Here is a 25,700-nt window from a genome sequence, read left to right as displayed (position 1 = left end):
TCTCAAAACTAAAAAAAAAAAAAAAAGACAACGCAGACACCAACAGCTTTATGGTCGCTTCTGGGTACTGTGAGCAGGACCTACCCCGACCTGCCCTGGGGTCTGGCTCAGATCATCTATGGCCTCTGGGAGCCCACCCCACCTTGCCAGCTGTCCATCCTCCCTGGAGGGCACTGCCCCAGAATACCTGCTGGGACTTTTTGCCTCCTGCCTGATTCAATCACCCCAGTCCTTGATGGCCACCCTGTTACTTAGGAATGAAACTGAAGCCAGTATACAAGCAGACCCAGTCACTGGACAGCCTGACCAAGCACTTGTGCCACTCAGGAGGCTGGTCCCTCACCACCACCCTGCCCTCTGCTCGCTGTAAGGGCAGGTGCATCCCCGCTCTTTCACCTGCTGCAGCCTCCTGGCCCAGGCAGGGCTGGGCCCATCAGACAGACGGTGTCTGGCTCTGCAGCTGACTGTGCTGGAGGATCACAGAGCGATTCTGAGGGTGTTTGGGGAAGAAAAGATCTCTGTCACATGCTGACCTGTGCCCCTGCAGCAGGGACAGGCTTTCCTGAGGAGCCCTGGTTCAGGCCACTCTGCCTGGGACACCCTTCATTCCGCCCTGGCCCAGGCCCAGTCCAGGCAGGGAGTCTTCTGTCCAGATCGCTCAGTATCTGCAGGGACACCAACCTGGAGCCCTGGGGCTCCATATTGAAGTGAAGGAAGCTGCCCTCTCCACCCTGCTGGCCAGAGCATAAGAGAAAGAACCAGACAGCCAGGCAGAGTTCAAAGGTTGTATCTTTTTTGTTTTTGTAAAGAAAAATAAGGTTGTGTTTTCTGTGTGAAACAAAAGTAACACCCCCTTCCACCTGGCCTGTCCCCCGGGGATGCTGGGACCACAGTCGGGGCAGGACGGGCCAGGCCAGCCTGGCTGAGAGAGAAGCCAGCGAGGAAAGGTGTTTGGGAATGGAGTTTGGTTTGGTTAAGCAAAAAATAAAATTAAAAAACTTGACACACATGCCCACTATACAAATGGGGACTAAGAGGCACCATCTCCGAGTTGGAACCATCTGTGGCAGTTGGACTTGAGTCCTGGGGCACCACCCCCTCCACTCCCCACGTTCTGGGGCTGGATGGGGCAGGGCACGGTGGGGGGAGCTCTCAGGGGACAGGAGAGGGAAGGTGAAGTCAGCACAATCTCCTTCCCCATGTTAAAAAAAATTATTAAAAAAGCACCCAAAGCTTAAAAAATGAAACCTCCCTAGCAGGGAGAACTGGGGACATCTTGCTTATCAGCAAAATGCCTTACCTGGCAAATATGTAGAAAAATAAAATTAAACTTTATCCCTGAATGACAGAGTGAAGACCCTTCCTCCTGCCCCGGTGCCCCTACCGTAGTCTCAGAACTCACAGCGGCAGCCGTTCCCTCCCTTAGGAGCACAGACTCTGAGGGACAGATGTACTCACACTGCCCAGTCCAGACCAAGGCCCCTCCTCCCTCCTCCCTGGGGCAAAGCCAGGCAGAGGGCAGTGGCGGGACCAAGGACACTGGAACAGGGAAAAACACTAGTGGGGTGGCCTGGGAGACAGAGGTCACGTGGAGCCCAGAGGGGACACAATGCAAGGGAAAGACAGTTGGGTCTCAGTGGCTGAGAGGAGCCAGGTGCCCAGCAGGGTGGGGAGGGATCAGCTGAACCTGAGACCTGGAGGCCCCCACCCCACCTGCCCTACAACTCAAGGCAGAGCCTAGGGGCCAGACAGCCTGGCCTGGAGAAATGGGGCGAGGTAGGCCCTGGGCTCTGTGCTCTTGGGGTAAAGGGGCTGCTTCCTGGGAAAGTCACCATAGGTCACAAAACACGGGTACACGCAGCAGGAGAGGGGGACCACAGGAAGGGCAAGTGCTTATACTAGTCCTCAGGTCCAGCTGGGCTCCCTGGCTGCTGAGACCCAGGGGCTGTGAGGAGCCAGTGCCCCTCTGCACACCCCGAAAGGAAGGGCAAGGCAGGTCAGATGACACCCTTCCTTGGGGCCACCCCTCCCTCTTCCCCCAAGGGGAATACAGTACGAAGATGTGAACACAGCCCGAGGCACGGGTGCAGGGCAGCCCGGTGCTACTGAGGTGGTTACAGTAGTCACGTGTCCTGACAGGGCAGAACGGCAGCAGGGGGGTGTGGCCCCAGGGTCACGCAGCCCTTGGGGATCCCTGGCTTTGGGGTCAGAATGTCAGCACCAAACACACAACTAAAGTCAGCCAAGGAGATGGGCAGGCAGAGTGTGTGACCCCAGACCCACACTCAGCCCTGCTGTCTGTCAGGGGACCAGACGCAGTTGTCCTGAGGGCAGGGGCTCCTAGTCCAGCAAGGTCAAGGGCCCTGGAGACGAGGGACCATCCAGGGAGGGCTCTGAGGCTGGCAGTGGTGGGAATAGCATGCACCGGGCGCTACCCTCTGACAGTCAATGACAGTGGGTCAGCGCAGGCTCTGGTATAGGTACGCCGAGGTGAAGAGGGCGTTGGCAGCCAAGCTCACGGCCAGGAGACCCCGGATCAAGGAGGGGCTGAAACAACCTGCAAGAGTGCGGAGAGACCTGGTTAGGACATGCATGTGGGGTGCAGCTGGGCAGCAGCCCCTGCCGCCACCACCATGACTCCCCAAGATGCAGCCTGTGAAGGCCTCAAGGCTCTGCCCTGGGTGCTTCCCAGGCTGGGAGCCCCTGCCTCAGTTCTTCTGGAGGCCCTAAGACCTCCCTAGCAGGAAAGACCTCTGCACCTGCCCCCTCCAAAGCCCCTTCTTGTCTGAGCCACCAGGAAGGCCTTGGGCTGGGCTGTCACATGCCTGCACCTGAGTGATGAGGGGTGACACTATTACACACAAGAGCATAGGGACTTCAGGGGAGAAGCACCCTGCCCAGCCCCGGAGCTAACTGGCAGCTGGCCCGGGTCTGCCCACAGCCCGGCAGTGCTGCCAGGCACCCGCCGCAGATGGAGCCTGAGCTGGAGCGGCAGAGGTGCCCAGAGCCAGATCAAAATGATCTTCCCAGAAAAAGCTCTCCTCGGCGGCCCCCTCCCTGGGAGGAATAATGGATACTGAGCACGGATTTGGTCTCATGCCCCTGTGCCGCTGGTAAGAACGGCAGCTGGGATCTGAACTAGGAAGCTATGTCCTCTTGCACAGGCCTGCCCTCCCCCGCACCAGGCTGCCCAGTGTGTGCCCAGCCTGTTGGCCCCCACACTAGGCCACTCTAATGTGCCCAAGTTCTTTGAGAACTTTTGGTGTGACAGAACTTCTCAGTGTCAGTGCTACACAGCAGCAATGATGTGTCTACCAAGAAGAGATGGTGGCTTTAGATCCAAACCCTCCCCCACCACCCTGGGGGGCAGACCTTTCCAGGCTGTGGCCTCCTCTGCACAGCCCCTGGTGGTGGTGTCCACCACACAGGTGGACGACTGGGACGAGTCATCCTCTTTTTTGATGGAGCGGCTGCTGCAGGCACTGCCTCCTTCGGGCTGCGATCTCACATCTGCAGAGAGAAGGGCGTGCACCTCAGTGGTGCTCACAGCTGCCCCCAGGGAAGACCCTGGGCAGCTCCACTGCCAATCCCAGGACAGTCCTCAGAAGTGGCAAGCCAGCCTGTCACAACCCACTCACCCCTCCCTGAGCAGGGTCTCCTTTGGATTCCAGCTGCACAGTTGCTATGGGAGTGGCGGGTTTTGGATCAGGAGCTGCAAACTCAAATGCCAACAGACCCTGGCTGATGATGGGGCAGGGGTGGCAGAGCCTGGCATATGGACCTTGACTGCCCTGCCACCTCTGTCTCCCAGCACAAAGGGCCAGTGTGGCCAGATTTGCTGACACTGTAGGAGGCACAGGAAAGTCACAAATTCACGTGGAAGGTGCGTATTTTAAAGGTCAGAGCCTAATTAGAAATGGTGAGTGCTTTGGTGTGTGAGCACCATTAGAGCAAAACAAAAATATGTGTGACCACATGCAGCCCAGCAGTACACGATGTGTTTTCAACTGGTCCCAAGGAACAGAGGACCCTGAAGGTCGACTGCAAAAGAAGAAAACAAAATCAGCCAGTAGAGGGCAGTGTGCTAGAGGATTCAAGTCACAAGAGCCAGGCTGGGAGTGTCAGGTTCACTGGAGCAAGGAAGGGCCCCACTGCTGCCCTTGATGGCCTCTTGGCTGCAGAGGCGACCCATGGCCCCGCGGGGGTGGGCAGAAGACCATACCCACGGTGAGCTTCGTGTCTTGCAGGGGCTGCCGCCGGGGGACCTGGGGCGGCTCCACCACGAAGAGGCTGCCATTGTGATGTGAGTGAGCATCTGAGCTGCTGGGGGTGACAGGGGCCTCCCTGGGCGGGGTCTGGAACAGCAGAAGCTTCTGGCCCTTCAGGTTGAGCCGGGCAGGGCTGATGAGGGGCCTGCGGTGACGGTGACGCAGGGACCCAGAGCTGGAGGCCACTGAGCCAGCCACAGAGGGCGCTGGGGAAGGGAGCGGGGAAGGGCAGCTCCCCGATAGCAGAGAGAAGTAATCTGGAGAGAAGGACAATTAAAAACAGCAAGGATGTGAATGTGGGTGATCAACATGCCTTCTGTGTGCTATTCTGTTCTGTGCTTTTCCTGTGAACCCAGGAAGAAAGGACAGGTCGTATAAAGGCCCGGAGCAGGCTGGGGCAGCCCTGCCAGCAGCCTCAGCAAGGAGGGGTCTGCACCCCACCAGGCACCTGAGGGAGGGGAAGAGATCACGGAGCCTCAGCCATGTCCCCTGCCCCCTCAATTTTTAGCCAAAGCACCTGGCACCTTCCTCAGCTGAGAGCAATGACTTAACAGGAGCAAACTCTGGAGACTAAAGTTCAGCTAACCAGAGCGCTGCTGGTGGGTGGACCCCTGGCGTATGTGCCACCCCCACCCACAATCGCTGGGAAGGATGGCAGCGGGGTTATTATCTGATCATAGTGACATCATCTGATCCCAGTAACTATCATACAAGAAGAAACCAAGGCACAGGTGTGTTAGTCACTTGTCCAGGGCTGAACAGATTCTAACACACATTCAGGGGCTGTCTGGCCCCAAACCTCATGCAAACCCTAGACAGACCCCTTGCTGCACCACCTGAGGCAGCTCCCGCCCCTCCTCTCAGCCCCAGCTCCCCTCACCTGAAACAGGAAGCTCCCCAGACCGGGACACCTGAGATGGTGGGCGGCTCCCACTGAACAGATAGCCTGAGTCTGGGGACAAAGGAGAAAGGCACACATCACATGGGCCACACAGAGCCCACCCCCTCCAGCCCTGCCCTCCTGGCTTCCACAGATGTTGTCATTTACAGATGCTTTCATGAAACACAGGTGCTCAACTGGCCCCTGGGCTATGTCTGAGGTATGCCGGGTGCACTCGCACTTTGCAGACAAAGAAATGAAAGCTCACACAGGAGGTAAGGGGAGCTGGCCCCTGGGTACACTCCAACTCCTTGCCCTTCTTTCCACAGGGCCCTGCCTTCCTGGCCATCCTGAGTAGCACTTTCTTCACTAACTGCAGTTCCTGATTGCCTGTGCCAGACCCAGGAGGGCCAAATATACCGCTTCTTCCTAAATCAAATGCACCCTGAGGGTAGGGCCACCTCACACTGCTTATGACCTCCAGTACGCAGCTAAGAGCTGGAGGTGCTGTGTTGTGGGTGGCTGCTGCTCTATCCCCCCAGACTCTGAAGGGTCTGTCTTCTATTTTGGGTCACAGTGCTTGGCCTGACCCTCTCCCCACCAGGCCAGGGATACAGACCCGGGCCAGCACTCATGACTGGGTAATGGTGGTCATGTGACCCAGGTGGTCCAATCAGAGTCCTTCCACAGCCCACCCTGTGGATGCTGGCAGAGAGCTTCCTGCAGGACCTGGGCAGCAGAGGAGCAGAGCTGAGGGGACAGAAGGAGACAGGAAGCCCAACCTTGGTCACAGCACCTGGCCCTGCCCCAGAAGCTAAAGATCTGCAAGGAGCTGTCCTGCCAACCCAGCCTGGCAATGGAGACTTTGAGATCCACCCATCACCAGACAGCCCCATAGAACCTTGCTGCCACTTTGGACAGGCCACCCTGTCCCTTGACTTGAGCCTCAACAGGGAGATCGCCCTACCCCAGAGCCCTAAACCAGCCCTGGGACCGCCACCTTCCCCTCCTAAGGGGTTAGAGTGCAGAGTCCTCTCAGAAGCCCTGGGCAGGGGTGTTCCTGGCACCCTCAGCACAGCTCCCTGAAAGCACAGAGGGACATTCTCTGCTTAGGGGAAAAGCAAAATCATCCTAAGATCAACCTTGGGGCACAAGCAGCAAGCCTGACCTTTAACCACACAGAGGAGCTTGGCCTTTGCTGCCGTCCCTGTCCCCACCCTGGGGCAACAGAGGGTGCCACATGTGCTGAGAGCTGGTCTCACTTCACCCCACTATAGCCATGAAGACAAAGCTGTCCCACTTTATAGGAAAAGAGGAGGGTCGGGCGGCGCCTGTGGCTCAAGGAGTAGGGTGCCGGTCCCATATGCCAGAGGTGGTGGGTTCAAACCTACCCCTGGCCAAAATCCAAAAAAAAGAAATAAAAGGAAAAGAGGAGGGTGCAGGGAGCCACACGACCTAAGGTCAGATCACAGCAGGGACCAAGGGACTCTCCTGGGCTGCTCCCAGTGGATGTGGTCATTATGGCACTTTAGTGTCCTGCATGTCATCCTCACAGCACCCTGGAGCCATATTGTGGCCCCAAGTCTGTGTCCCTTGTTTCATCTCTGTCAGACCAGCAGATGGGGCCAAAGGACCCTTGGAAGCGGGAAGGGTTTTCTCCAGAGAAAGGGTGGGTGGTAAGGAGGAACCTGGGTTCTCATTTCCTACCCCGAATTTAATTTCCAGGGAAATACGAGGAGCAGGCATTGCTCTCTCCTGAGGTCAAGTCACTGCCTTTAACTCAGAGGATGATGAATTAGGATGAGGTCTGCACCTGAGCTCCACCCAGGCCTGACCCCCATCTCGAGGCCTCAAACCCTGCCGTAGTACCAGATGGGGGGGCTCCACATAAAACTTTTGAGGAAGAGCCCCTGCTGCAGTGTTTCCCTAGTTCCCATGTCCAGGGCTCCCTCACCCCAGGTGCTGTTCACAAATCCACACAGGCCTATAGGCACCCAGGCCAGGCCTGGGCTGTGACTTGCCTGCTATTGTCCCTTGAGCTGTGTGCTTGGCCTGGCTCTGCGCAGGGGCTTAGGGACCTGTGCTGAGCACAGATTCCTGGCAGAAGTAAAGGCAGTGGCCACTGTCTCCAACAACCTGGCTCACACATGCATTCAATCCAGTCTTACAGAATAGCCCCTGGGTCTCTGTACTAGGGAAATCCATACCTTTAAGCCACCCAAGCGTCTCAAATCCTATCTCAAGCTCAGCTCAGGTGCCATCTCCTCCAGGGAGCTGTCCCTGGTGGCAGAGTGCCTCACCTCCATCTTGGAGGATGCTCACCGCATACTTCAGACTGCCCAGGCCCAAGCCCTAGTTCTCAGCAGGAGCAGGACCTTCGGCAAGTCTCAGAAGGAAAGTGAAGCTCAAAGAGGTGTCTGACTCAGAGCTAAAGGCCCTTCCTGGTAGAATCACTGAGAGGCTTAACTGAGACCCTGACTATAAGGCTGGTGACTATAATTTAATAATGAGGAACTGGGTTAACTGTGATGCAGGTACAGTCACTAACTGAGGGCAGCTCCTGCATGGCTGCACCAGGACCTGAGCCCTTTTGTAGCTGTCAGTGTGGCAGGAGTGCTAACTACTCCCCGCATTAACCCCATCATGCACCTACTACAACCCTGCCCCAGGCTGCTCCCAACCTGCCCTTCCTTGAACACCTGTGCACTTCTTACCTGCCCGCATCAGAGAGGGTATGGTTCCCAGCGACAGGGCCCGGCTGAGGCGGCCTGGCAGTGAGGAGGGTGAGGCCCTTCGGGGAGACCGGAACAGCTGCTGGTTGGCAAGGGGCAGGAAGCCGGGTGGGGTGGGGATGAACAGGGATGGTGAAGAGCCTCCGACACTCGGGCAAGGGATGGCCAGGCTGGGGCTGGTGGGGAAGAGGCCGGCAGAATCTCCTGGGTAGTACCTGCAAGGGCCCATTGGGCACGGGAGAGGAAAAAGGTCAGCCTGGAAGGTTCTGGAGCAGCCTTACACCCAGGTCCTGAGCCCTCTCCCACAGTGGAAAGTGGGGCCTCAGTCCAGTGGAGGCGTGCGTTAGTTGAAGCAGAAAAAGCAGTCTGACCACAATCGTGCCATTAGGAGCGGGTGGCTGGGAGGTGCCAGCGTAACCCAGCCCTCCCGGCATGCCCCTCTGACCCCCTCAGCTCACAGCAAACTATTTCCACTACGAGCTCGGTATTAAAGTGACACTGTCGCCCTTACCAAATCCACACCAATCCCTTTGCCTAGAAACAAATGCCCAGCCCCACACCAGCCACTCAGTGAAGGTTAATGGACTTGGAACTCTTTTCGCCACTTCCTGTTCCATGCCCAGAGCCTCCTGACAGAGCAGCCTAACTGGAAGACACATTGGCTGGTCTCCCAGATGGGCTTGGACCCCAGGAAGTGAGGCCCCAGCACAGTTCTGGGAGCCCTCTGCTCCCGAGGGCAGGATTCCTGGAAGTGCCACTGCAGCTCTGCCCTCGGGAGGCTGTCTCCTGCTTTCTGGCCTTGGACACGGGAAACTCCTCTAAAGTCCCTGGCAGAGCAGAGGGGAAGGCAGTCAGGCTTTGGAATCCCCTGGAAGAGGCTCTCCTAGAACATACACCAAACTAGAACTTAGAAAAGACCCATAAACAACCACAGGCTGCCCGAAAGACAGGTGACAGTGTCTCTTTAACTCGAGATGGTACAAATCACACAACAGGAGCCGATGGCCCCACGCCAGAATGTCAACCATGCTTCTGATTAAGGCACCTGATTACAGAGGAAGAGAGGGATGAAGGCAGTTAATACATTAGTCCACCATCTGGACAGAGCTGTGGGGGGAGGGGTCCAGCCTTACCTCGGTGCCAAGGGACAAATGAGCCCAGCGGACAATGGCCGGATGAATGGGCAGGCTGGCTCAGGCCCTGCAGTGAGCCGGAGCTGGCTAAAGTACCCATGCCTATCACCACCCAATGCTTGGGGACCACCAGCCAAGCCACATGCCACCAATCTCCCAGCCATTTTCCCCTTAGAAAAAGTTTTGTTAAGTACAGCATGGGGTCAGCTGTTGACTTCCTGAATAACGTGACCTTTTTAATGCCTTCCAAGGTACTAGGAGGCCACCTGACTTTGGAACCAAAGGTGAGGCTCAAGGTTTGGGGAACATGGGAATTAAGGCAGGACTCATCACGCCAATCTGCAGAAGGGCCTGGTTACCTGGTCCCAGGCAGGACACATGCCTGCTGACCTGTCCTTCCCACCAGTCTGGAGCCCATCTCCTCGTCCCCAAGACTCTGGGGGAAGGTTCCCCCCTCTAAACTGAAAATAAGATTTTGTGTTGTCATTCTAGAATTGTGATACCATTTGCCAGGACAGCCGCTACCTTAGGAAATGATCCAGAGGACACTTTCAGGTACCCCAGGGGCAGTGGAAGAAAAGCTGCAGCCTTGGACAACTTGCTCTGGCAACACATGACCCTCCGCGGGAGAAGGGCTGGTGTCATAGATAGCAGCTGGCCCCACACTGGCCAAGAGTAAGCCAAGGGCGGAGCTGGCAAGCTGACTGGGGACAGGAGAGGACAAGGTGCTGGCTGGGTTATGGGCTTCAGAGGTGCCCAGCTGGGCCCAGCAACCCCTGGCCCCAAGGGTCAGCTCCAGGAGCCACTGGGCCTTGCCAAGGCTTTGTCACCCATCAGCTCCTGCTCACCTGGGGCTGTCCCCATGCTCTAAGCCCAGGTTTCCCAGCTACCTGAGCAAGGTGCTGTTTCCAAATTTTAGTGCCACTAAAAATGTTGGTGCTCTGGGAGTTCTGCAGCAGCCTGACCCCCTCATGCTGGGTAACGCAGTAACATCACTCAAAGAACAGGTCCTCATACAGTGCCAGTGAGTTCTTGGGGTGGGGGTAGACAGCTCTGCCCTGCCCCAGTGTCTCCCCTCCAATTAAGGAGACCCAATCTCTGACAGTTTCAGAGAACTTCAAAGGTACTGACATTTCCTTTGGTGAGAGGACTCCCAGGCTGCCCTGCAACCCCAAACTTTATCTCACGGAGGGATTAAAAGCTGAGAATCCAAGCCTGTGCTTCTACCTCAGGGAAGTGATTCTGAGGGGAGACGTCTGGTCTTCTCCATCTCAATCCCAGTCCAAGTCAAGAGTGGAAGGAGAGGACTACGTTTTAGTCAGCAGTTTATTGAGACAGGAAAAGTGTGACTCGGCAAGGCCAGCAGGCAGTGCTGGGCCCAAGCTGCCTGGCGTCATCATCTCCAGCTCCCAATCCCGCCTCCTCATGCAGACTCCTGTGGACACGCCCGAAGGCCCCCCGCCCCAGGCCTGGCCCAGAAGCCCTCCTGAAGTGAGGAAGAAAAAAGAAAAAAGACGCGGTACCTGACGCCGCCGGGTAAAAGCAGGACCCCGGAGGCATTTATTGAAAACACAGCATCCAAAACACGACGTCTACACCAGGAGTGGTGGTTACAGTGTTTTGAGGGTCACTAGACAATTATCCATAATTCTACTACACAACAAGACAGATGAGGCTCAGTGACAGTCACGGACAGAGAGGACAAAGGCTCCTTCCTGGGCTGGGGGGGCAGGTGTGTCATAGCAGTCTGCCCCCAGGTAAGTGTCCCTGGGGAAGCCTGCTTGGCCCAGGTGTGGTCCTCAGACCCAGAGAGTGAAGACGGCTGCATCTACCTCACTTGTGTTTCAGGGACAGTCACCTAGCACTCAGGATGATCCCTGAGGGCCAACCCTGGCTGGGGAGAGAGAAGTCCCTGGCGGGAGTGACACATTCCCAGCCACAAGCCACAATGCAATACTGCCCATACTCCCTCAGCTGCTGCCAGTAACGTCACAAGGTGCTGGCATTTTCTCCAAGTAATGAAACTTCGAGGGACAGACAGGTATTTTTAAAGTCACACAAAACTCTCAGGTGGCCAGGAATCCTTGCTCTGATGACAGCCATCTCATGAGATGACCCTCCATACATCACCACAGGGCAGGAGAGATGTCTGCGGAGAGGAGGATTCTGGCCAGCAAGAGCTGGTTCTAGTTATTATAAATAATTTAATTTAAATACACACATATACATACACACAATGTCCTTCTACCCAATGCCAAGAAAAGCAGAAATTAGCATCACGTGGTCAAAATGTCCTTGAGAACAGGAGAGTCGAGATACACACAAAGGCAAGCACAGCAGACAGACTACTCTTCCCTGGCCTGGTACCTGTCACCTCCTTGTCTTTCTTACGCCCTTCTGGGGGGTGGGAGGCAGGGGTGGAAGGAGAGGCAGGCGACCCCAGACCCTGAGGCTGCTTAGGCCTGTCCCCAACCCTCATCACTGCTGAACCCGTGGGACTCCCAGCCCTGCCCCCATCTTCTCATCTCACCCTCTACGCTGAGCCACAAGCTCAGGGCCTTGTCCGAAGCCACAAGGCTCACTGGGCACCCAGGGCCCTAAGAGCTCACCTGGGCTTACCACATGGATGCCGAGCAAGTAGCAAGCTGTCATCTAATCACTGGGGCTCAGGGTGGGAGGGTGGCCTCTTAGGACCCTCAAAGGTGGTGGATTCACAATGGCAGGGCCTGGGCACCACTCTCCACCTCGCTGCAGGGCTCCACACAGGAGCTGACCAGGGCAACTACCAACCTGTTCCCTCAGACCCATGGAGTTGGTGTGACCCTCACATGTGTCTCATCCATCTTTGCCTCCTTTGGGCTACACCTGGGGCTGGGAAGCTTCTGCTCCAAGTTATAAGTGGCTGGACACCCGGGCCCCAGAGGGGTCACTAAGGGGCGACATGCCAGGTCGGGGAAAGCCTGGGTCCACACTTTGGCTGTGACCCCTGGCTGTACTCCTGAGGATGGGAACTTCCCTTGCATGTGGATGGCACCTCAATTTTCAAAGTGCGTCCTTATATGCCATGTCACAGAGTCCTTATGCCCACGGACCCTGGAAAAGATCTACCTCTCGCTCCCCAGATGGTAAGCTGAGGCTGGGAATAGCAAGGTCTGCCCCGGAGTGCACAGCTACTGACCAGCAGGTTCGTGGCCTCCTCTGGGGAGTGATTTTGGGAGGCAGCCATCTCTGGGCACCCCTCCCCCATTTGGGGGTCACCCTGTCTGACTTGGGGGAGGGGCACAAGGGCCCTGTGGTGGCCCCACATGGACATGCAGAGCAGGGGTCTGGGCATTCTCCAAAAGCTGCTGCCAGGGGCTGGGGGAAGCTTGTGACAGGTCAGAGAGGGACAAGATGATAGTGGTCTGGTGTCAAAGACAGCCTACGTGTCCCTCAGGCCCCTTACCTGTGCTGAACCTGAACTTATTCTACAGGGTAAGTGGAGGAAAGGGGACATCTTGGGCCTGTGGGGGAACAGGGCCGACGAACATTCAAGCCCCACGTGGGCAGCCAGAGGGGGAGCCACGGCCGGGAGCCTCAGTCTCACTGGACTGAGTCGGGGGCCCAGCTGACAGGGAAGGGGTTCTGCCTTTCTGGGGCAGAACACTCACGCCCCAGTTCTTTCTCCCTGGTCCACAGACCCCGTAGGTGGGGCAAACTCCCATCACAGCCTGTAAAGAGGAAGCTTGATGACCACAAGGAGAAGCAGGATATTCTGTCTACCTGGGGAGGGGTCTTGACCAACAACTCATGGTCAAACCAGACTACCCATTCCTGGGGATGGAGCCTGAGGGATGACAGGATCTCAGGGGCCTACGTAGTGGATCCAGAGGGGCAGCCCTGACTCTGTGGTTCCACCGCTTCCTAAAAGGCTGGCCCAACAATGGGCAGGACCACAGGGTACCATGGAGCAGACAGAGAGGGTCTATGTAAGTACAGAGGACAGGGGAGCAGACCAGGGGCTCTATGTAAGTAGGGTGACAGTCCAGAGAGTCTATGCAGGAACAGGGGATATGGGGGCAGACCAGACCAGAGGGTCTATGCAGGGATGGGGACTGGGGGAATAGTCCAGACCAGAGGGTCTATGTAGGAACAGGGGATATGGGGGCAGACCAAACCAGAGGGTCTATGCAGGGATAGGGATGGGGGTAGACCAAACCACAGGGTCTATGGAGGGACGAGAACAGATCAGACCAGAAGATCTACATAGGGATAGGGACAGGGGCCAGACCAGACCAGAGGGCCTAGGTAGGGACAGGGGACAGGGATGCAAACCAGAGGGTCTATGCAGGGACAGGGGATGGGGGACAGACTACAGACTCTACACAGGGACAGAGGATAGGGGAACAGACCACACCAGAGGGTCTATGCAGGGATGGGGGTAGAGGGTTTCTGCTCCCCTGTCACTCTGCTAAGTAGTACCTGCTGTGACAAGCAGCCTGAGTGGTCGTGGCATGCACCAAAGGCTCAGCCTACAGCCCTGCACCCCACCCCATGGTGTCAGAGCCAGGACAGACTGTGAACAGAGTCTGAGTGAGTGGAGCTACTGGCAGGAAGCCACATGTCAGAGGCAGGCTGTGTGGTGCTGCCACTTCTGGTCACTGGGGCAGTGAAAGGTCTTTGGCCAGAGAGGTGGTGGCAGTGGTAAGTAGCTATAGGACACTGGGGGTGGTTTGGGGGTACCAGAAAGGAAAAGGGGGCAGGTTAATCCCTCAAGGCAGCATAGGGGCTGGGCCAGGACCTAGGGCTCTAGGCTGTGCTGGGTAGGAGCAAGGCAGTAAGAAGAGGCAGGGCAGAGAGATGCCCTGTTCTGGGCTGGGGCAAAGCCTGGGCCTGTCCGTCCGTCTGTCCTCCCCCCTCAAGTCACGGCTGCTTCTCTGACCTTCGGGGCCGGAACCTCCGTGGGCCTGTTGCTTTCCTTGTAGCCACAGCTGCTGTGAAGCCCACCAGACAGCACAGGGACGTGGTGCTGAACTTGAGCGTGTCCAGCCAGCTGGGTGAGGCAGCCTGCAGATGCTGCTCCACCAGGTGCAGCCCCAGCAGCAGGGCCCACAGGCAGGTGCAGAAGGCATCGATCCTACGGAGCCTGCAGAGAGAGTGGCGGGTGAGCCCAAGGGGCAGGACAGGACCTCCCGACCCCACTCCGAGGGCAGAAAGAGCCAGCAGGAGGGCGTGGACCTTGGAATCCCTCAATACTCACTCACTGCCTGACTCCAGGCGGGTCTGTGTTCCCCCTGCCCCGAGCCTCTGTGCTCTAGCACAAGGCTAAGAGACACCTCCTCAGAGTCACTGTGAGGACTAGGTAATGGGGACACAGCGTTCACACAGGGCTTGCTCCTGCTCAGGGAGGCCTGAGAGCACCCACGGCCCACAAGGCAGGTCATTACCTGAGGCAGAGAAACAAGGCAGCTAGGCCCCAGCTCCACTGTCCCCACTCAGGGCATGTGCTATCCCACCTCGCTCACCTGACCCCCAGCCCCTGGGGAACAGGACCGAATCTGGCTCCAGCCTCACAGCACGGTTCAGCCCGGGATATGTGCCCTGTAGGGCCCCTGGCTCTGCCCCCGACAGTGATCCAGCCTCCAGGCCCCGCACCACCCATGCCCATGGCCCCACACGCACCTGATGCGGCCGGCCAGCAGCATGGCCAGAAGGCAGGTGAGCAGGCCCAACACCACAACGCCCATCTGATGGTTCTGCCCAAAGGTCCAGGCCTCGCGTAGCTTCTCTGCCGCGTGTTCGGGCAGCAGTTCCAGCAGCTGCTGCCAGCCCTCAGCCCCAGGTGCAGTACCGTTGTTAGGTGTGGCAGAGCCATTGCCACCAGGTGGCAGGGCCAAGGGCAGGGTAGCTCCGGGGGCGAAGGGGTCACTGCTGCCATACAGCGCAGCCGTCAGCAGGAAAGCGCAGGCCAGGAAGGCAAGGGCACGGAGCAGGATGACCTGGGCCGGGGCCTTCACTGTGGAGGAGCAGAAGCTCTGAGAGGAAGGGAGAGGCAGGTCAGTGAGATGGCCACAGAGCTATCTACAGCCATTCCTGCTGCCCCTCTTCGCAGGGGTTCTGGCTAGGCCCCATAGCCCTGACGGCCCTGTTCCTGATGACCAGGGCTGTCCTTTTCCCCACACCCCAGCTCTGCGCAAAGGCTGGCCATTCGGTTCCACCACCCATCTCAGTTCCAGACCCACACCCCCCAGTGACAGTTCTGCATGGAGAGGAGGGCCACTCTACCACCCTCTTCCTCACAGAAGTCTCTTCCATATTATGGTCACTTTATTCCCCCAAATAAACTTTTCCATCATTTTGTCAAGTTCTCACCAAAAGTTGCTATTGTGATTTTAATTGAAATTGACATAATGTATGGATGACTCAGGCAAAAAATTAAGTTAAAAATACAGCAGTGAGTTATTCAGGCCACGAACATGCTAGTCAGAATGAGAATGAAGGGTCTGAGGACAAGGCAGGTGTGGCACAGCCGTCCAGTGACAGGTCCAGCTACTGTAGGCCAGAAACCACACCCCCAGCTGGACTCCGGGACACTTTTTACTTCTGAATTTACTTGCTACCATTATCTGACTTTTTTTTTTTTTTTTTTTTGTAGAGACAGAGTCTCACTTTATGGCCCTCGGTAGAGTGTCGTGGCCTCACACAGCTCACAGCAACCTCCAACTCCTGGGCTTAAGCGATTCTCTTGCCTCAGCCTCCCGAGTAGCTGGGACTACAGGCGCCCGCCACAACGCCCAGCTATTTTTTGGTTGCAGTTTGGCCGGGGCCGGGTTTGAACCCACCACCCTCGGTATATGGGGCCGGCGCCTTACCGACTGAGCCACAGGCGCCGCCCATTATCTGACTTTTAAAAACCAGAATATTCCATCAATTAAGTACTGTGATAAAAGTCAGTAATTTTAACCAGGTTCAAATGCTGGTGCCACCACACACCAAGCACACAGCCTTATGTGAGAACTCCTCAGCCTCCCTGAGTTTGTCTGTAAATGGGGGTCCCAGCACACAAAGGCCGCTCTGAGGAATGAAGGCAGCACTGCCAGGGAAGTGCTCAGATTCAGCAGGGCGACCCCAACCCCTACTCAAGACAGGTAACAAATGCACTGTGCTACTGGTCACTTTCCTTGGGGACATCTTCTGGCTAACAACACAAAGAGACCTGGGGACAGAGCGGGAAGCTGGCCCTACAGGCAGATTGTTTCCCCACAGGGAGGGGTCAGCTCTGAGGACCTGCCCTCTGTTCACTGGGGCCCAGCCCTCTGACAGGGTTTCCTGTGGGTGTCTGCCTCGCACCTGCATGTGGGTCTGGTCGGCCTCCCGGCGCTTGAACTGGTGGCTGAGCAACAGGGCGCGCAGCTGACGGTTCTGGTGCTTGATGTAGTACTCAACAGCCGCCTGGCACGGCCGGCACAGCTTATACATCTGCTCCAGGTGGTGCCGGTACACCTCCACCTCCTCGTCGTACCTGCCCTGCGGGGTGGGGGACAGAGGCTTGGTGTCAGGGGCTGGCTGAGCTGCCCATCTTAGAGGTTTGACCTGGGTTTGGGTCCTGGCCTTGCTGCCTACAAGGGAGTGATCACAAGCACGTCATCCCCATGCTGAACCTACGTTACCTTCTGCCTGCGGCATACAGCGAGGTGTGCGGACAGACAGCTCAGAGCGGGCTTCCTCTTGAGCCTGAGGGTCTAAAACGCACTAGAAAGCCCCTGGCTGGGGCTGGGCCTTAGTGGCAGAAGGGTTCCTTGGGTATCCAGAATAGCCCAGAAGACAAATCCCTCCTCTCCCTTCCCCTCAGAGCTACAGTCATGCATCTTTCCCTCCTGTTTCCAAGAAAGCCAAACATTTCAGTCTGCAGCGGCCAGGAGGGTCATCATGTCATCTCTTGCTGGGGCCGAGCATGTCAGGAAAGCTGCCTGGCTGCTGAGCCACACCTTCTGTCCCTTTCTGCAGGTCCCCATTGCTCCCTGCCTTGATCTGAGCTCAGCTGTTTTCCTTCTCTCCCTGGCTTGACCCCAGGAAAGCCAGTGTCTCTGGGCCTCAGGTGCGATGTGCCTCCTGAGGTCATAGGACTCCCTCAGCCCCGGCTGTCTAAGGTGAGGGTTGAGGGTGGACATGAGTAGCCAGGTAACAAGACTCCTGGACTTCACGGTGAGCACAGGGGAAGCCAAGCTCCCAGCTCAGCCCAAGTAACATCTAGCATTCTCCTTCTTCCAGGAGCCAGCAGCATTTCCTGCTAACTCTCAGAATAAACTGCCCAGGACGCCAACCAGCTAGACTGGCTTAGAGGGATGAGGACAGGATCTGATAGGTCCCCCAGTTGGCCCAAGGTCCCTACTCCCTCTGCCCGGGGACAGACCCCTTTGGACTGGCAGGCAGCGGGATTTCCCTGGTGTTTCCAGGCTTGGAACCAGTAACCACAAGACACTGTGGGAAACAGCTTGGCTACAACTGTGATGGAACTAACACACCCTGAAATGTGTGGCCAGCGGGGGTCAGGGTGAGCAGAGCCCCTTGGGCACTCAGGACAGAAAGGCTGCTGTCTGGCAGAGATGGCGCCTGGCCAGCACCCTGCACTGTGCCTGTCCCCTCGGCTTCTCTAAGTACCCTGAGCCCTGGCAAAACTCCTCCTGTCCTGGCCTCACCTCTTCACGTGGAGAGAAGGCAGCCAACTGCTTGATCTTGGTGGTCTGGTGGTGGCTGCACCTCTTACACAGCAGAACTTGGCTGCTCACCCACTGCTGTGGCTGTGCGGGGTCGCGGAGGCTGGGCGTGCTGCTCACCACGTGGTTCAGGTGCTCCATGTACTGGGCAGGGATTGGCTTATTGTAGTCGCCATTCTGAGAGGGCAAGCGGGAGTCAAGGTAGGCGGGTGAGGCTTCCTGGCTGGCTCCAGCTTGATGCCAGAGGCCCCAAGCAGGGACACTTCGGGTAAGTGATAGTGAGTCTCAAGCATACCATTCTTTCTTTTTTACATGCTACAGCAGCAGCTTTTCCTCCAAAGACATTTTGTAGGGAACCCCAAGGCCCAGAAGCTGAGCGAAGCCATCCAGCCCGAGTGCACAGCAGGGCACTGGGCCTGCTTCCCGCTCATACCCAACTACCTGGCCTGGTCACCCTTGCCACTCTCAGAACTTAGCCTGCAAACCTGGGTCTAGTGAGGGGTCAGCAAGCCATTGGTATGGACTGGCTGCCTGTTTTTGTAGCAAAGTCTTCCTGGAACACAGCCAGGCCCATTCACTCGTGTGTTATCTGTAACAGAGACCATATGGCCTGTAAAGCTTAAAATAATACCTGGACCACTGCAAAAAAGGCTTGGGAACCCTGGTCTAACACAAAGCATGGGCTGCAAAGCCAAAAAACCCTGGATTTCAACTCCAAATCGCCACTTTTGGTGGTATAACCTTTGATAAGACACCACAGCTCCCTGAGCCTGGTTTCTCCTCCTCAAATAAGGGGCATAACCCCAGGGTTGTAGTGACCATTGGTCACAGTGATGTAGGTGAAGCACTCTGCTCAGGGGCTGGCAGAGGAGAGGGGTGGGCAGAGGGGCTGCGGAGTGCCCACTCATACCTCCTGGAAGCCGTTGTACTGCTCACAGTGAGGGCAGTCCCAGCAGTTACGGTTCCCATAGGGCACGAGTGTGTCTTGGTTGCAGAACCAGCAGTTAACCATCGTGTGCGTTGGCTTCATCCTGTGAATGAGGAAAGACTGGTGTTAGCCAGGTAGGCCTGGACACCCACTCAGTGGGAGGCTACCTGTGCCTTGCCCCTGGGCCACCAGGGAAAGGGTGCCGGAAGCAGGACCTGGGGACTCCTAGCTGGAGACGCAGGCCACCTGAAGAGGAAACCACGGCTTTGAGGATGAGGAACTCAGGTTGGATGCTGCTGTGTCCACCCACAAGATCCAAACAGGGCAGCCACAGCCCTCTCAGATCCTTGGCCCTCCAGGCAGGGCACCTCCCACGAAGCTCCCAGGCTCCAGCATGACCCAGGGCCAGCTGGGCCACGGGGATGACGGACACCAGGCCCCAAGGCAGCCCCTCCCACACCAGGTCCCTGCTTCCAGCCTGTGGAAGTGGTACTCCCCAGGGAGTGTCCAGATCCAAAGGAGCCTCCGATGCTTCCCAGAGTCCCTAGGAGTGAGCACAGAGGCGGCTGAGGGGCGGGAATTAGTGACAGCTGCTCACCCGAGGGCCAAATCTCCCTGGTAGGGTACAAGGCAGGTGGACCCTCGGCAGCGCTTGCTGGTCACATGTGTGGTTGACAGGTGGGGCCTGCGGGATAATCCCAGCCCAGACACTGGGGGATCTATGCTCTGGGTCTTCTCCACTCGCCTTGCTGGCTGTGGGCATAGTGGGTGGACGGGGGGTGGGGAGGGACACAGCAACTGCCTAGCAAACCCCTCTAGTCCCAGGAATCTAGACACAATGCAGGTGATGCGCACAGCTGCTGAAGCCCTGGGCCTGGCCCTGCTCTCCCTGGTCCTCCGCCAGAGGCCACCTCCGGCTCTGGGGACTGCCTGGGGCTCCTGCCAGAGTGAGCAGTCACCTCCCCTGACAGATGGCCTGCTGTCCACAGAATCCGATGGTAGGGCCTTGCAGCCTTTGCATCCTAAAGAGCCACTTGTGCTTGGAGAAAGGATGGAGCCATACATCTAGGAGCCAGCTGTGTGCCCGGGAAGTTCCCACCCTCCCAGCCTCAGTGACCACATCTGTAAAGTGGGAGCACCTATGGCTTCCACATGTTACTAGGATGCAACGACAAAAGACACATAAAAACCCCGAGCTTGTCAGTGGCCTGGAGGGAGGCTACTCCTGGGAAGTTGGGCTCCATCTCCTGACCTGCTACTCCCCCCACCGTGGAAGGTTAAGGGCGCTCCTATCACCTGTCAGTGTGGACAAAAGCACCTCCCTCACAAGGGACTGCTCGTGGAGAGACCGCACAGCACGCGGCCCAGAGTAAGTGCCTCTGAAGTCGTAGTTATGGTGGGGGTGGGGTGAGGTGGGGCTGGACAGAGACCAGAGATGGAACCAAACCCGTCAGGCCAGAGCCCCCACATCGGACAAGAGGCCGCAGCATCCCGTCAACAGCACAGAGCCAGCAGGAGATACGGAACGGGGGTGCTGGGCTTCGGCAGTCTCCATTTCATTCCTGCAACCTGTCAGATGGGGAGGCTGGGGGTCCTTCTCCTAGAGATGCTGCTGTTAGGTTCCAATAAGAAAATGCAGGGAAGCACTTGATGATCAGTGCCTGGCATTCAGACAGCTTTGCGGGGGACTGAGGCTGGGGTAGAAGGCTGGGAAATCGGCTCTGCTGTGATGCCCGCATCTGGCATTCCTGGGTGATTAAGCACTGGCTTTCTGTGTGCTAATTTGTACCTGCTTTATAGGCTTCTTTGTCATAGTGCACAGTGTGCATCCTGATGAGTGATGACCTGGCTGTGACCCCTCATATGTCCATCCCCCCAGACCTCCCCCAACCCCAGAGCCCCCAGGACAAGGCTCTGCACCTAGTCACCTCAGGGTGAAGGGCAGGAACCCCATTCCCAGGACAGGCTCTTCCAGCCTCAGGACGGGCTCTTGACCCTCTTATCCTGTTTGAAGGCCAGCCTCTGCACCTGCCCAGGGGACCAATAGTGAGCAGGGACCATGGCTTTGGTCTAGGTAGCCCACCATGAAAGCCCACCTGCCTGCCCCAGGAAGTCGTGCTTCCACTGTGAGACTCCAGCCCTGTTGCTAGGGAAATGGCTCTAAGCAGGTGGCGCCTGTGGCTCAGTGAGTAGGGCGCCGGCCCCATATAATGAGGGTGGCAGGTTCACACACGGCCCCAGCCAAACTGCAACAAAAAATAGCTGACATTGTGGCGGGTACTGTAGTCCCAGCTAATTGGGAGGCTGAGGTGAGAGAATCGCTTAAGCCCAAGAGCTGGAGGTTGCTGTGAGCTGTGACGCCACAGCACTCTACTAGGGCAACAAAGTGAGACTCTGTCTCTAAAAAAAAAAAGAAAGAAATAGCTCCACGCATCCAGAACGAGCCGGCCTGGAAGCGGGTGGCAAGAAGGGGAGGTGAGGGATTAGCCCTCGTCCCCAGGGCTAGCAGCTCCAGCTCCTGTCACCCTCAGCCCTTAGTAATCCCGCGGGGGCAGTGGAGGTGAGGTGTCCTCTCCCTGGCTCCTGTGAGAGGCAGACGGATGGGTAGTGGGGTGTGAATTTCAGCCCCCCTCCCGCCCCGCCAGCACTGCAGCCTCCCAGAGCCTCACATCGGTCCCACAAGCAAATGTGAAACACCATCTGACCCCATAGCCTACTTCACAGCTTGGACAAAGTCCTAGGGGCAGGCCAGTGCGGTGCCGTGTGCACCCCCACCTGGCCTGTCAAGGCAGCATCCGAGGAAACACTCCCCAAGCTTTCCTAGTAAACTCAACTCACCTCAAGCCCAACTTGGCTCTGAGACAAACCACCTGAAGGACAAGGTGTGAGGTGACACGCAATATCCCTGTAACACAGGCAAGAGAGGTCCAGGCTTAGGGAGGACAGCAGTTTGGTCCACAGGACAAGGAGCAGGTGCATGGGAGACCTGGAAGCTGCTCTCTCAGCTCCTGCGACCTCAATGCTGAGCTCCTGGGGGCCCAGGGCCGGTGTGCCCCCAGGAAGGAGCTGGGGCAGTTGCCTGTTCTGTACCTGGCCCCTCCCCCCCAGCCCCGAACACGGACATTTAGTTAAGCAAAGCTCCTGCCCCAACATCTCGCCACTGCCTACCGGTGAAGGGGTGTCTGTTCTAACAGCAAGGCTTCCCCTTGAGGTCCTTGGCCAGGGAACCTGGCAGGAGTTGGATACCTGGTGTGTGCCCAGCACTGCTGTGTGGAGGAGACACTGCACGGGGCTTTGTCTCTGCCCTGCGGGGCCTGGAGGCCATGGCAGGACAGTATGTCCACTAGGCCCCGAGAGAGCAGTCTCTGAGAGGGCCTGGAACACTGCTCATGAGGTTGGGCACTGGTCCCAGTGTGGGGCCTGAAAGATTGTAACATTCGGTCAGTCTGAGCAACACACTGAGATTCTATCTTCACAGAAAGTTTAAAAACTAGCCGGGTGTGGTGGTGTGTGCCTGTAGTCCAGCTACTGGCTGAGGTGGGAGGATTACTTGAGCCCAGGAACTCGAGGCTACGGTGAGCTGAATAGGCCACTGCACTCCAGCCTGGATGACAAAATGAGACTTAGTCTCTTAAAACAAAAGAAAAAAGAAAAAGGAAAAAGAGCCAGGCTTGATTCTTTAAGGGATCCAAGGAGCCAGAGGTCAGCCTCACAGGTGGCTCCTTACCCGCTCTTCTATGTGTTGGGTGGACAACACGTTGTCTCGTCTAACTGCAGAATTGGAGAATGGGTTTTAGTGACAGTGGCACTGAAACTCAACTCAGCACTGATGGGACCCACTGGGCCTCTAGGCCTCTGAGCAAAACACATGAAGTCCATGGCAATGCCTCCAATGTGAAGACAGAAAGCCCCCAAACCCCACCCCTCTGAGGACAGACTCCAGTCTGGCGAGGGCAAATCAGTTCATCAGTTTCCTGAGCACCATGCTAGGATTGCAGAGATGCAAAGAGCAAGACGCTCCACTCTGACCCAGACACGAGGACAAGAGTGATGAACTCACAGGGCAGCTGGCGACAGATGCCACAGAAGGGAAGCCAACAAGTGGGATGTTTGCTGTCACCCTAAAGAGTGGCTGTGCTCACCAGCAGGGCAAAGGCAGAGGGAGGAGACCACACCACTTAGCGAAGCCGCAGCATCAGGAGAGCGAGTGTGGCTGTAAGAGGGGACCCTGAACACCAGCCCCGGGCTCTGCTGCTTCCCCTGGGAGGCTGCATCCTCTTCACCCCAAACAGTAGAGAGATGTTGCAATAAACACCAATGGAGTTGCAAAGGGAGACGAGTACTGAGTTTGCAGAAGAGTCCTGGATACAAAGTGAAGAGGAACAAGGGCATATTCAGGTAGGAAAGTCAAGGGGAGGAGGAGCCTAGGAAGCTACAAGCTTTCAGGATAGCCCGGGTACAGGGGAGAGCAAGCCCCGTGACAGCTGTGGCCTCAAATGGGTGCACTGAGGGCATGAAGCTTGGCTAGCAGCTGAAGTGCTGGCGCAAGGCAAAGCTCTGCCATTTATCTGCTGGATGATGTGTGGCAGCAGGTCACCCAACCTCCCCAAGCCTTGGTTCCCCCATCTGTAAAATGGGGAGAACAGGAAGACCTGCCCCGAATGGCTGCAGTTTCACAAAGTGGCAGTGTGCCCGTGCTTATGAGACAACACCAGCGCTGACATGCCAGCTGCTCCCATCACTAACTATGACAGACAAGAGGATGCAAGGGTGGGGACGCCAGGGTCAGCCCTGACTGAGGCTCTTAGAGGACCTGAGCTCTTCACTGATAGGACCTCCTCCCCCAGCACCTCAGCCAGTCCTAAAGCAAAGGACTAACCTGAACACCAACAGGACACTCCCTCCACATCCTCCTCAGGGTCACTTTCCTGCTGTTATCTCTGTCCTGAGCCCGCAACACCCACCCAGCCAAGACACCTTCCAAAAACAACTCTCCTTACATGCCCTCCCGAGGATCATTCAAAACCAACGCTGTGGTCAGAGCCGATGCTTCCTTGCTGTCGATGGAGGTAGAAGGGCCTCTTGCCAGGCTGGTCATGCTTCCAAATCATGATAGTGGCCAATTTACGACCTCCACGCAGACCCCAGTGCTGTAAGAGGACATTTTAGAGCATCCTGGCAGGGGCCGGTCCTTCTCTACCCAATCAACAGCAAGGGTCCCAACACTGCCTCATAGCCCTTTCATGTCCTAGGGGCATTAAAGGACTTCCAGGTACTGTTCCAGCTCCCACTGCAACCAGCTTGCACACATCTCTCCAAGGCCCCTGTCTCCTGTCTCCTGGAGACAAAAAACTGTGGCTAGCAGGACAGGAAGGGGAGACAGGACCACTGAGAACAGCCACAGTCCAAAACATGGGAGACCGTGGGACAGGGAGCCACCTAGTCCAAATCCAGCCATACTAAACAACACTGAGACGCTGCTGGTGTGTGGTCTGAAGACTATGCCCTCATCCAGGCTCTGGTCCTGGGGGCAGCATCCCCCCCTCCCTGGGTCAGCTGAGTGGCAGCATCATCTAGGCAGACAACTCTGGCCCAGCTCTGCTGTTCACATGCTCAGGAATCTGAGCAAATCACCCCATGTCTCTGTTCCCTTGTGTGTAAAATGACCCATTTGGACCAGCTGGTCCTGCAGGCCATACCAGCTTCCAGAAATTGGGCAGAAACTGGGACATGGAGAGATGTGGGTTGTTAAAGACCCTTGAGCTGGGGGCTTGCTCAATATCCAGCTGCCCCCTCTGGGTAGTGGAGCCTTCTTCAGTCCTCTAGTCATAGCTTCTATTCCTCCCACCTAACCTCCAGGAAGCCTCTGTGACTCAACCACCCTCACTTCTCTCTGCTTTCTCCCTTGGGAAAGCAGGCAGTACATGGTAGCGGTAAAGAAAACACACACGTGCCAACCAGACTGTCGTGGTTCAAATCCCAGATCCACCACTCGCTGCTGGGTGTCGGCCAGTTCCTTTGCTCCTCCTAAGACCTGAGCTTTGCACACTCCCTGCTGAAGCTGCCAACCCACCCACTCCATCCCTAGGATGTTCTCACAACCCCACTTTTCCCCCTGTCCCCTGGGAAGGTGGATCAGGTGAGGCTATGTAGCCAAGCTAAAGTAAGAGGTCATCACACTTTATCCCTGGCCATGGAGGTCGACGAGACGCCAGCTCTGAATACAGAGTCTGCAAGACCTGTGAGCCCAGGGCAGGGCTGAGGGCTGCCCCCAGCCTCTGGGAGGTCTAACCCAGGCTTAGCACTGCAGGTTCCTTCATTTCGAACCGCTTGACGCTTCTAATTGATAACAATATGTGGCCTCATTGTCCCTCGGCTTCTCTGGGGTGAGCTGTGACTCTGGAATGGGCTGGTTCCAGGTGTGCAGAAAAATGCTCAAGACGTCGCGTGTAGAGAGTAAGGGGCCAACCATTATCACCATCCACGTGCCGCCGGGGATCAGGGAGAGGGGCTAAGGCCTGAAAGCTACGGCCTCCGATCCCCTGCTCGACTCTCCCGCAGGCTGTGGGGGCACAGGGCTTCGGAGAGGCAGAAGTTTGCAACCCCCGAGCCGCTGCTCTCGCTCGCGTTCCCCTTCTCCAGAGTTCCCGCCCCCAGGAAGACTCCCCCGCAGCTTCTCGGCTAAAGAACCTAAGTCGGTCCGGGAATCGCGCACAGCGGGCCTCCGCGGTGCAGACTGGGACGGGCGGCGGGCAGCGGGCCCCGGCGGCGCGAGGGCGGGCCCGGCGCGCGGGCGCGCGGGCGGCGAGGCGGCGCCGAGGGCCGCGTGGGACCGGGCCGCGCACTCACCTCCGTGCGATCCGGTAGAGCAGCACGCCGGCCGCGGCGCATGCCGTGACTCCCAGGCCGCCAGCCAGGCCAGCCGACGGACAGCGGGCCAGCAGTGCGCTCACTCCCTCCATGGTTTCCCGCGCGGAAGGACTGCGGGCTGCAGCTGGGCCCGGGGCGCGGGCCGCTGGATGGACGTGGGTCGCAGGCGCGCGCCTCCTCCCGCCGTGACCTT

General features: G+C 57.3%; 1 protein-coding gene across 4 annotated transcripts; it reads right to left on the bottom strand.

The window, feature by feature from the left end:
- Positions 1 to 771: 771 nt before the first annotated feature.
- Positions 772 to 25,700, bottom strand: TMEM201 (transmembrane protein 201). Of its 4 annotated transcripts, none has more exons than XM_053576049.1 (11): positions 25,487 to 25,700; positions 18,620 to 18,740; positions 17,692 to 17,886; positions 16,343 to 16,519; positions 14,675 to 15,027; positions 13,935 to 14,138; positions 7,863 to 8,095; positions 5,149 to 5,220; positions 4,223 to 4,525; positions 3,373 to 3,510; positions 772 to 2,557 (listed from the first exon to the last, which is right to left on the bottom strand). In XM_053576049.1, exons 1-11 carry the CDS (start codon positions 25,597 to 25,599, stop codon positions 2,460 to 2,462), a joined length of 2,007 nt encoding a protein of 668 aa, XP_053432024.1. In that variant the 5' UTR covers positions 25,600 to 25,700; the 3' UTR covers positions 772 to 2,459. The 4 variants fall into 4 exon arrangements, 1 of the variants encoding a protein (XP_053432024.1); XR_008376883.1 differs by lacking the exon at positions 772 to 2,557 and adding an exon at positions 3,639 to 4,041 and having other exon boundaries at positions 3,386 to 3,510; XR_008376882.1 differs by lacking the exon at positions 772 to 2,557 and having other exon boundaries at positions 3,386 to 3,510; positions 3,639 to 4,525.

Source organism: Nycticebus coucang, chromosome 22 (assembly GCF_027406575.1).
Source record: "Nycticebus coucang isolate mNycCou1 chromosome 22, mNycCou1.pri, whole genome shotgun sequence".
Lineage (NCBI taxonomy): Eukaryota > Metazoa > Chordata > Mammalia > Primates > Lorisidae > Nycticebus > Nycticebus coucang.
This window is presented reverse-complemented; position numbering and strand designations above follow the sequence as displayed.

Coding starts and splice junctions, on each gene's coding strand:
- TMEM201 (XM_053576049.1), bottom strand. CDS start 25,599: ATGGAGGGAGTGAGCGCACTGCTGGCCCGCTGTCCGTCGGCTGGCCTG. Junction 15,028..16,342: donor CCGACCAGACCCACATGCAG/GTGCGAGGCAGA, acceptor CCTTCCTCTCAG/AGCTTCTGCTCCTCCACAGT. Junction 4,526..5,148: donor TGGGGAGCTTCCTGTTTCAG/GTGAGGGGAGCT, acceptor CCTTCTCTCCAG/ATTACTTCTCTCTGCTATCG.